The following is an 11,443-nucleotide window of genomic DNA, read 5'->3' as shown; positions in this document are numbered from 1 at the left end:
ATTGGAAGCGCTTTACCCGGAGAGCTGTTTGCAACGAAATCTCATTTTAATCTATGCTGATTGGCCTACGTTTTTTTTTTAATTTTAATTCCATTTATATCCCGCCCTTCTCCGAAGACTCAGGGCGGCTTACAAACTTAGCAGTCATTTAAAGTGACAAGGACATTCTTCTAGTCGGAAAACTTTAATAAGAGTGGCCGTAACCTTCGGGTAAGCAGCAAGTTTATTTTCTTTTCTTTGATTCTTTTTATCCCATTTATATTTATAGTTGTTTCGTTCAGCACAAAAAAGAAGCAAAGGGCGATTTTTGCGCAGATTTCCAGCCTGACCGCGGGTTAAAGACCCATTTATTTGAACAAGCTGGCCTGGCCTGATGGGGAGTTATTTAGGGTTTTAATATTTATATATATTTTCTATTGTTTTTACTGTGGGCAATAATTTAATTCTTTTTTAACTTTTGTATTTTTGTAGTTTTATGATATGCCCTGTTCACCGCCCTGAGTCCTTCGGGAGAAGGGCGGTATAAAAATTTAATAAACCTAAACCTAATAAACCTAAACCAGGGATCTTCAAACTTGGCCCTTTTATGACTTGTGGACTTCAACTCCCATTAATACCTCAGCCAGTGTGCCTGGCTGAGGAATTCTGGGAGTTGAAGTCCACAAGTCATAAAAGGGCCAAGTTTGAAGACCCCTGGTTTAAATCCTTCAATTTTGCTTATTGCCAGGGAAATCCAAAGGAGATTCCTGCTCGACTTTTCACTATTTTCCCCATCACACACACACACACACACACACACACACACACACACCGGAAAAAAAAACGAATTTCTGTTCTCCGCAGCTCTTTCCAGGAAAAGGTGGGTGGCTCTTAAAAGAGCCTTTGGGGTGTCGTTCCGGGCGGCCGGGCTTTTACTTCCCTTTGGCCTTGTGGCTCTCGGTCTTCTTGGGCAGCAGGACGGCCTGGATGTTGGGCAAGACGCCCCCCTGGGCGATGGTGACTTTGCCCAGCAGCTTGTTCAGCTCCTCGTCGTTGCGGATGGCCAGCTGCAAGTGGCGCGGGATGATGCGCGTCTTCTTGTTGTCCCGGGCCGCGTTGCCCGCCAGCTCCAGGATTTCAGCCGTCAGGTACTCCAGCACCGCGGCCAGGTAGACGGGCGCCCCGGCCCCGACGCGCTCCGCGTAGTTGCCCTTGCGCAGCAGCCGATGCACGCGGCCCACGGGGAACTGCAGCCCGGCGCGGGAAGAGCGAGTCTTGGCCTTAGCTCGGGCTTTGCCGCCTTGTTTGCCGCGTCCGGACATCCTGATTCAATCCGCCGAGTCTAGAAGTAAACGCAGAAACACCTAACTTTGAAATGGCCGAATGTAGGAACCCTGCCTGGCCCTGCCTTTTATATACTTTTCCAAGGTCTTGCAAATGCTGCTTTTGATTGGGCCGCTTGAGCCCGCCGCGTCCAATGACGTTGCCCTCCCCCCGGGACTAAACCAATAACAACAACAAAAAAGACCACCCAATGGGCGAGAGAGCGCCTAAGCGGTCGACCAATGAGAGCGCACCGTTGGTACAACCAAAATTCCGAAAAGTTTTATTTTTTTTCTTGTCCTGGGATGTTAGCCAATAAGAAGGAGAGGGTTTTAGACCTCGTTTGCATATGGCTCCTATAAATAGAAGGCTGGGGGTTGGACTCAGATTATTTCTTTGGGTTGTGCTGCAGTGTGACTAGAGTGAAACATGCCTGAACCGGCCAAGTCTGCCCCGGTGCCCAAGAAGGGCTCCAAGAAGGCCATCACCAAGACGCAGAAGAAGGGTGACAAGAAGCGCAAGAAGAGCCGCAAGGAGAGCTATTCCATCTATGTCTACAAGGTGCTCAAGCAGGTCCACCCCGACACCGGCATCTCCTCTAAGGCCATGAGCATCATGAACTCCTTCGTCAACGACATCTTCGAGCGCATCGCAGCCGAGGCCTCCCGCTTGGCCCACTACAACAAGCGCTCCACCATCACCTCCCGTGAGATCCAGACAGCCGTGCGCCTCCTCCTGCCTGGTGAGCTGGCCAAGCACGCTGTCTCCGAGGGCACCAAGGCCGTCACCAAGTACACCAGCTCCAAGTAAACCGTCTTTTCCCCTACAAAGTGCGTGGGGGTCCTGTTGTGAGCATCAAAGGCTCTTTTAAGAGCCACCCACTTAGGCAAAAGAAGAGCTGCTGTTCCTTGCGTTCCTCTGATTTTATTTTATTTATTATTTTAATTCCATTTATATCCCGCCCTTCTCCGAAGACTCAGGGCGGCTTACAAGCTTAGCAGTAGCCACTGGCAACTCTAGGCCTCCCAAAGAATAGGCCTCGTCCTCAATCTTGAGAAGGAGGCAGGTCATCTTCATTAAAGTACGCAGTGGCTCAGTGGGTTAGGACGCTGAGCTTGTCGATCAGAAGGTCAGCAGTTTGGCGGGTCGAATCCCAAGTGCCGCATAACAGTGAGCGCCTGTTACTCGTCCCAGCTTCTGCCAACCTAGCAGTTCGAAAGCACGTAAAAATGCAAGTAGAAAAATAGGGATCACTCCAGTGGGAAGGTAACAGCGTTCCGTGCGCCTTTGGCGTCTAGTCATGCCGGCCACATGGTTAATTGTCCTTGCTCTTAGGAAGATTCTCCTTCATTCCAGGTTGCTTCTCTCCTTGATTAGTTTCCATCCTCTGCTTCTTGTCCTGCCTTCAAATGCTTTGGAAAATAAGTCGACCCCCTCTTCTTTGTGGCAGCCCCTCAAATACTGGAATACTGCTATCATGTCCCCCTAATCCTTCTTTTTTCTAGACTAGCCAAACACAAATCCTGCAACCGTTCTTCATATCTTCATATCTCCAGGCCTTTAATCATCTTAGTTGCTCTTTGCACTTTTTCCAAAGTCTCAATATCTTTTTCGTAAGGTGACCAAACTGGATGCAATATTCCAGGTGTGGTCTTATTATTATTTATTGTGTTTTGAAGTTGACTTCAACCCAATCTGAGAACTTCCTGAGCCAGCTGAATCTATAAGCTACAGTAAGGAGATAACTTAACTCTCTAGCTGGTTTAAGGAAATATCACTATTGGATTAATTCCCTGACTCCCACCGGTCCCTTGCACTTTCTACCCCACCCCATGTTTCAATTCATACTGTTGCACTTTCATTGTTTATTTTTGTTTCACTACTTTACTATTTTTCCCAGTTTACTGTTGTAAGCCGCTTTAAATAGCCCCCACGGCAAGATGAGCAGCAAATAATGAGAGGAGCTGTAGTTTTCACACGTGTGGATGATGCTCCGTGGAAAAATGACTTACACATAAATTGAATTAAAATAGCTTGTTTGACGCAGCCCAAAGTTCTACAGCTTCCATCAGCTGCCCCGGGGAATTCTGGGAGTTGAAGTCCACACGGCTTTAAAATGCCAAGGTTGAGAAACACTGGTTTAGATGTGGATCTCTGAAAGCAGCAACTCCTATAGAATAATATAGTAATTGTCTTCGAATAGAATAACAGAGTTGGAAGGGACCATGTAGGTCATCTAGTCCAACCCCCCACCCAAGCAGGAGACCCTACACCATTTCTGATAGATGGCAGTCCGGTCTGTTCTTGAAAGCTTCCAGTGATGAAGCTCCCACAACTTCTGAAGGCCATCTGTTCCTCTGGTTGATTGTTCTGACTGTCAGAAAATGTCTCCTTATTTCTAGGTTGAATCTCTCCTTGATCAGTTTCCATCCGTTGTGCCTTGTCTGGCCTTTGGGTGCTTTGGAAAAATAGGTTGATCCCCTCCACTCTGTGACAGGCCCTCAAATATTGGAACACTGCTTATCATGTTATTAATTTATAGTGGCAGTGGGTATTATAAATTAATAAGATCGGATGGGGGGCATCAACGGGCTTGCTGGGGTGTTTCAACTGGGCATTTATCACACCGCGGGTCGAGATTTCTTGCTTAGACTGAAACTCTCAGCAGCGATCAGTTTAAAAAAAAACCTCTGCTTTCGGCTTCCTACATATTTACTCCTTGACCTTTAGCACAATGCACAGAAAGGCGACACATATATGTAAAGTAGTTTGGTGTTTGAATAAAGTTTTGTCAAGAAAGCGGAAAAAATTATTCTTTTTACTTTCTCTAGGAAAAGTCCTCGAACTCAAGACTTTTCGGCCCAAGAAAACCGACTCGCTGCCTGCTGCGTTAAAACACCAGCTTTAAACTTTTGGAACCTTTAGCTTAAAAAAGCCACCTTTTAAGTAATCTATGGTATTTTAAGTTGTATAATATATTAGGATAATATGAATTTAAAGCCCAGTTGGAAAGAAGAATAGTTTTAGAAAATTGATATAAATTGTTTTATCTGTGATTGTTTTTATTGGGTATTAGATTGAAAAGTATTATTTTGTATTTGAATAATCATTGATATGAATGATATATATATGTTTGGAGTTTATCTATATGAGTTAAAGTACGATAGTTTAAATAGTTTAGGATTGTTTGCGTAAGTTAGATTATGATTGTATTTTTATACCCTGTATTTTGCTCTGGGAAGTGGGGGGGAGGGGAAAGGGAGGGAGGGGTTGGGGAGGGTTGGGGAGGGGGAAGAGGGTGGGAGGGGAGGGGGTTGGGAGGTTTTTTTTGTTAAAGATAAAATGTATTGTAAAACTTTTTAATAAAAAAAAGCCACCTTTTATAACCAATTTTCAATTGGCTTTTTCCCCTTGGTTGTTTTTTTTTTTGATCTACAGCATAATTTCCAACACGAGCATGGTTAAGACACTGTACCTACACGTTTGCATTTTCATTGCATTGCATCGCACTATTTATTGCATTGCGTTGCGTTACACTTTCTCTTTGCGTTGTATTGCATTGTGTTGCACTTTTTTATGACATTTATGCAATTCTTCCCATGTTAATTGAAAATCTTCGATTTCCGAAAGGTTTCCCGGGGAAAATAGCGAATCACAAGGCGTTGTTTAAAATAGGTTTTTCAGCGTCTAAAAATAATAATAATAATAAAAAACATTGGTTGGCCCGTACGGGGATCGAACCCGCGACCTTGGCGTTATTAGCACCACGCTCTAACCAACTGAGCTAACCGGCCACCTATGAATGGAGCTGATTTAGGCTCTTAGTAAATCCAATCGAGTCGAATTATAATCCTAATTAAATTTCCATTCTTCTTGCGGCCGCAATTTTAAAACAGCAGCCTGCATAGGAAGCCTTTAGTATTATTATTTTTTTAAATTAAATTCTATTCACTGTCACATTAATGCTCTTTCGTTTATCTGAACACCAAGCGCAACGCAAAACTATTTTTTTAAAATATAAAATACCAATGAAATAAGCCCAGTTGAAATTGATTCTTCAAATGAGCAAGAATTTAAAGTAGAAACTAAAAGCTTTGCCTTTTATCTCAATACTGAAACCCAGACACGTCTTTTATTGCTGCAAGAGAAAATCGTTTTCCACATCAACCAATGGAACAGATTGCCTTCAGAAGTTATTTATTTATTTATTTATTTTATTTTATTGGATTTATATACCGCCCTATTCCCCGAAGGACTCAGGGCGGTTTACAGGGTATTTAAAACAAGGAATACAAAAGTTAAAAACAATTTAAAAAATTACATCAATCCCTGAAAAAAATAAAAACCCCAATTAAAATTAAAATTCTCAGCCTGGGCCAGAGAGCTCGAAGAGCCAGGTCTTCAGGTTGTGGGAGCTTCATCACTGGAAGCTTTCATGAAAAGACTGGACTGCCATTTGTCAGAAATAGTGTAGGCCAGAGTCTCCTGCTTGGGAGCGGGATTGGACTAGATCACTGGTAGGACACCTTGGCTCTTTTATGACTCGTGGACTTCAACTCCCAGAATTCCTGGGCCAGCATGGCTCAGCTTGGAAACCTCTCTCTTTCCCCTCAGCATGGCTGGCTCAGGAATTCTGGGAGTTGAAGTCCACGAGTCATAAAAGAGCCAAGGTTGCCTACCCCTGGACTAGATGACCTACAGATCCCTTCCAACTCTTCTCTTCTATTCTATTCTATTCTATTCTATTCTATTCTATTCTATTCTATTCTATTCTATTCTATTCTATTCTATTCTATTAAGTCTAGTCTAGTCTAGTCTAGTTTTATTAATACTCAACAGCAGAGCTTTAGGGATGGTGGTGTCTCCCAAAGGACCTCTCTTGATGATCTAAACCAGTGTTTAGATGTCTGGATAAAGATTTGGCCTGTATGTGGAGGGCTACTGGAGAAAGAAAGTTGTTTAGAAGGTTATATCCCTCTCAGGTCTGCTGACTTATCAAAAAACTTATCTCAAGTTCTCCAATTTCAGCCCCAATAAAAAACCAAGGAGGACAGGACAGATTGTTCCTGTTTGTTGTACATTGTTGTTGTTGTTAGTTGTGAAGTCGTGTCCGACCCATCGCGACCCTATGGACAACGTTCCTCCAGGCCTTCCTGTCCTCTACCATCTTCTGGAGTCCATTTAAGCTCACGCCTACTGCTTCAGTGACTCCATCCAGCCACCTCATTCTCTGTCGTCCCCTTCTTCTCTTGCCCTCAACCTTTCCCAGCATGAGGCTCTTCTCCAGTGAGTCCTTCCTTCTCATTAGGTGGCCAAAGTATTTGAGTTTTAGCTTCAGGATCTGGCCTTCTAAAGAGCAGTCAGGGTTGATCTCCTCTAGGACTGACCGGTTTGATCGCCTGGCAGTCCAAGGGACTCGCAGGAGTCTTCTCCAGCACCATAGCTCAAAGGCCTCAATTCTTTGGCGCTCAGCCTTTCTTATGGTCCAACTTTCACTACCATACATTGCAACTGGGAAGACCTTAGCCTTGACTATACGCACTTTTGTTGACAGGGTGATGTCTCTGCTTTTTAGTGTGCTGTCTAGATTTGCCATGGCTTTCCTCCCGAGGAGCAAGCGTCTTTTAATTTCTTGGCTACAGTCCCCATCTGCAGTGATCTTGGAGCCCAGGAAAATAAAATCTGTCACTACCTCCATTTCTTCCCCATCTATTTGCCAGGAATTGAGAGGGCCAGATGCCATGATCTTGGTTTTCTTAATGTTTAGTTTCAACCCAAGTTTTGCACTCTCCTTCTTCACTCGCAACAAGAGGCTCTTTAGTTCCTCTTCACTTTCTGCCATTAGAGTGGTATCATCTGCATATCTTAGGTTGTTGATGTTTCTTCCGGCAATCTTAATTTCAACTTTTGATTCATCTAGCCCTGCCTTTCTCATGATGTGCTCTGCATATAAGTTAAATAGGTAAGGCGACAGTATACAGCCTTGCCGGACTCCTTTCCCAATTTTGAACCAATCGGTGGTTCCGTGTCCAGTTCTCACTGTTGCTTCTTGGTCCGCATATAGATTTCTCAAGAGACAAATAAGATGGTCTGGTATGCCCATCTCTTTAAGGACTTGCCACAGTTTGTTATGATCCACACAATCAAAGGCTTTAGCATAGTCAATGAAGCAGAAGTAGATGTTTTTCTGGAACTCTCTAGCTTTCTCCATGATCCAGCGTATTTGTTGTACATACCTCTCTTTTAATAGCATCCAGTTTTATTTTACGGATCAAGCTGAACCTTCTCTAAGGTCGTTTTTGTCCTGAGTCTTCTGCTTTGAATCTCCCCACTTTTTGCTCCTTCTGGCTCATGGATGACTGGAGGCCTTTAGAGACTATCAAGTTTGGCTATTGTTGACTGCAAGTTCCTTGGGACGAAAGTCTGCTATTTACGGATGGAAACTAACCAAAGAGAGGAAAAAAACCTAGAACTAAGGAGAAACTTCCTGACAGTGAGAACAATTAATCCGTGGAACAACCTGCCTCCAGAAGCTGTGGATGCTCCAACACTGGCAGTTTTTAAGAAGAGACCGGACAGCCATTTGTCTGAAATGATATAGGGTTTCCTGCCTGAGCAGGGGGTTGGACTAGAAGACCTTCAAGGTCCCTTCCAACTCTGTTATTCTATTCTGTTCTAAATTGAAACATGCTTGGAGAGCAAACCACTACCAAAATATAAAACCCAATCTACAAGTATTTTCTATTATTTTAAACCTATTTATTCACTTCACTGTATTATTTTTTTATACCACTCTGATCATAAGATTGCAGGAAGGGTCTAACCAAGTGAAAAGAACAACTAGGGGAGACAGGATAGCAGTGTTCCAATATTTGAGGGGGCTGCCAAAAAGAAGATGAGGGTCAACCTATTCTCCAAAGCACTGGAAGTTTTGGTCACCACTTTACAAAGAAAGATGTTGAGACTTTGGAAAAAGCGCAAAGAAGAGTAAGATGGTTGCAGGACTTGGGTTTGGCTAGTTTATAGAAAAGAAGAAATAGGGGAGACATGATAGCAGTATTCCAGTATTTGAGGGGCTGCCACAAAGAAGAGGAGGTGAACTTATTTTCCAAAGCACCAGAAGGCAAGACAAGAAACAATGGATGGAAACTAATCAAGGAGTGAAGCAACCTGGAATTAAAGGGAAACTTCCTAAACAGCGAGGATAATTAATCAGTGGAACAGCTTGCCTCCAGAAGTTGTGGGTACTTCGTCACTGGAGGTTTTTAAGAAGAGACTGGACAGTCACTTGTCTGAAATGGTATAGATAGGATCTCCTGCTTGAGCAGGGGGGCTGGACTAGAAGACCTCCAAGGTCCCTGATTTATTATTCTTCCTCTGCCTGGTTGTTTTTGCAGCCTTGACTTAGGTGTTGTTTAATGCATTGCACATCTTAGGAATCATTTGTATTCCCGGTCAAAATGGAAATCAGAGAATTGAAAAAATTCTATGGAATATTTCCTTCTATCCCTTTTAAAAAAACAAAGCAGAAAAAAAAATACATCGGGAGCTTGAGTTACATGACTACAGGAGTCCAGTAAGCCACTCTCGTCAAGAGCCCGGATAGCTCAGTCGGTAGAGCATCAGACTTTTAATCTGAGGGTCCAGGGTTCAAGTCCCTGTTCGGGCGGCCGAATTTTTTTTTCCTCCCCTTCCCCATAAAATCTGGTGCCTTTATTTCGGTTAGCTTTTCCAGCCTGCACAAGCGAAGACTTTGAAATCCCGAACGAAGGGTGCGTTTTATTAAAAGATACCCACTTTTTTCCCCCCTTTAATCATGCAGCTAAGGCTGCGCCAAGCCTTCTCCCTTTCTCCATTTGCAACCCGGAAGCCTCGCACTACAGCTCCCATCCTCCTCCGCCGCCCCTAGCCCAACGACGTCCCCCTCGTCTCAGAGCCCCAAATCGCACCCACACCAAGCAAGGGGAGAGGGTGATCCTTGTGGGGTCTTTTTGTTTGTTCGTTTGTTTTTCCTTAAATAGCAATAAAGCACCTCTTTGCATCTTCCCAGGGGTCTTCAAACTTGGCCCTTTTATGACTTGTGGACTTCAACTCCCAGAATTCCTCAGCCAGCGTACCTGGCTGAGGAATTCTGGGAGTTGAAGTCCACAAGTCATAAAAGGGCCAAGTTTGAAGAACCCTGTCTAAAGCGTTCGTTTGCCTGCGTTTTCTGCAATCCAGCCAAGATTGATTGATTTCTTTTCTTTTCCCCTCCTGACCGGGCAATAGGCAAGTTACAAAGTTTTGAAAAGAGTGTAATATCCGAAGGTCGCCAGCTTGTAATTCAAGGTTTCGAGAAGAGGGAAAAAAGAAAAGAAAAGGCAATTTTAGCAGAGGATGGTTTCGATCCATCGACCTCTGGGTTATGGGCCCAGCACGCTTCCGCTGCGCCACTCTGCTCGCTACGTAACAGCGGCTTTTCTTATCTGTCTTAAGGTCAAGCCTGCTTCCCAATATATTTACATTCTATTGTTTGCTGCGTGAACGTGATAAGAGGGGGGAGGAAGGGGGTGTCTCCAAAGTTGACAACTTTAAGACTTGGGGGGGGGGGGTTTCAATTCCCAGAATTCCCCAGCCAGCAGTTTGGGAGTTTGAAGTCCACAGGTCTTCAAAATTGCCAGGCTTGGAGATAATAATAATAATAATAATAATAATAATAATAATAATAATAATAATAATAATAATAATAATAATAATAATAATAATAATAATAATAATAATAATAATAATAATAATAATAATAATAATAATAATAATTTTAATTTTAATTTTAATTTTAATTTTAATTTTATTTATATACCGCCCTTCTCCAGAAGGACTCAGGGCGGTGAACAGGGCAAATGTATAAAATACAAAAAATACAAAAGTTAAAAGGAATTAAACATAATGCCCAAGGTAAAAAACAATAAATACAAATATTAAGAACAATAAAAAACCCAACCCACCCCCCATCAGGCCAAGCCGGCTTGTTCGAATAAATGCGTTTTCAGAGATCCCCGTTATAAAGATTTGGAGGAGGAAGGCCACACTTGGGAATACTGCATCCAGTTTTGGTCACCACGAGGTAAAAAAAAGATGTTGAGACACTAGAACAGGGGTAGGCAACCTCGGCTCTTTTATGACTCGTGGACTTCAACTCCCAGAATTCCTGAGCCAGCATGGCTCAGCTTGGAAACCTCTCCCTTTTCCCTCAGCATGGCTGGCTCAGGAATTCTGGGAGTTGAAGTCCATGAGTCATAAAAAAGCCGAGGTTGCCTACCCCTGCACTAGAAAGAGTGCAGAGAAGAGCAGCAAAGATGATCAGGGGACTGGAGGCTAAAACATATAAGGAATGGTTGCTGGAATTGGGCATGTCTAGTTTAATGAAGAGAAGGACGAGGGGGGACATGATAGCAGCCTCCCAGTATCTCAGGGCCTGCCCCAAAGAAGAGGGAGTCAAGCTATTCTCCAAAGCACCAGAAGGCAAGAGAAGAAACAATGGATGAAACTCATCGAGGAGAGAAGCAACCTAGAACTAAGGAGAAACTTCCTGACAGTTAGAACAATTAAACAGTGGAACAACTTGCCTCCAGAAGTTGTGAAGGCTCCAACACTGGATGTTTTTAAGAACCACTTGTCTGAAATGGTATAGGGTTTCCTGCCTGAGCAGGGGGTTGGACTAGAAGACCTCCAAGGTCCCTTCCAACTCTGTTATTCCAATCCCTGACAAAGACCCTGATCGAAATTAAAGAGGCAGAGGAGATACCCACTACAGGCAGTCCTCAACGTACGACTACAATTAAGCCCAACATTTCTGTTGCTAAGTGAGACAGTTGCTAACTGAATTTTGTCCCACTTTATGACCTTTCTAGGGATGCAGTGGCTCAGTGGGTTAGGGCGCTGAGCCTGTCAATCAGAAGGTCGGCAGTTTGGTAGGTCGAATCTCGAGTGCCGTGTAGCAGAGAGCGCCTGTTACTCGTCCCAGCTTCTGCCAACCTAGCAGTTTGAAAGCACGTAAAATTGCAAGTGGAAAAATAGGGACCACTCCAGTGGGAATGTAACAGTGTTCCATGCGCCTTTGGCGTCCAGTCATGCCGGCCATATGAACACGGAGACATCCTCG

At 43.7% G+C, this 11,443-nt stretch overlaps 2 protein-coding genes across 2 annotated transcripts; one reads left to right on the top strand and one right to left on the bottom strand.

The window, feature by feature from the left end:
• Positions 1-911: 911 nt before the first annotated feature.
• On the bottom strand, positions 912-1,301 carry LOC308677278 (histone H2A type 2-C-like; the record flags this gene model as incomplete). Its single annotated transcript, XM_081343536.1, has 1 exon — positions 912-1,301. The coding sequence occupies one exon, from the start codon at positions 1,299-1,301 to the stop codon at positions 912-914; it is 390 nt and encodes a 129-aa protein (XP_081199662.1).
• A 430-nt stretch (positions 1,302-1,731) lies between these two features.
• LOC308677155 (histone H2B 7-like) lies at positions 1,732-4,301 on the top strand (the record flags this gene model as incomplete). Its single annotated transcript, XM_081343321.1, has 2 exons — positions 1,732-2,108; positions 4,134-4,301. The coding sequence occupies 2 exons, from the start codon at positions 1,732-1,734 to the stop codon at positions 4,225-4,227; spliced, it is 471 nt and encodes a 156-aa protein (XP_081199447.1). The 3' UTR covers positions 4,228-4,301.
• Positions 4,302-11,443: the final 7,142 nt, after the last annotated feature.

Source organism: Vipera berus (assembly GCF_964194415.1).
Source record: "Vipera berus genome assembly, chromosome: Z".
NCBI lineage: Eukaryota > Metazoa > Chordata > Lepidosauria > Squamata > Viperidae > Vipera > Vipera berus.
The sequence above is the reverse complement of the archived record's forward strand: the minus strand, read 5'-3'. Positions and strand labels throughout refer to the sequence as shown.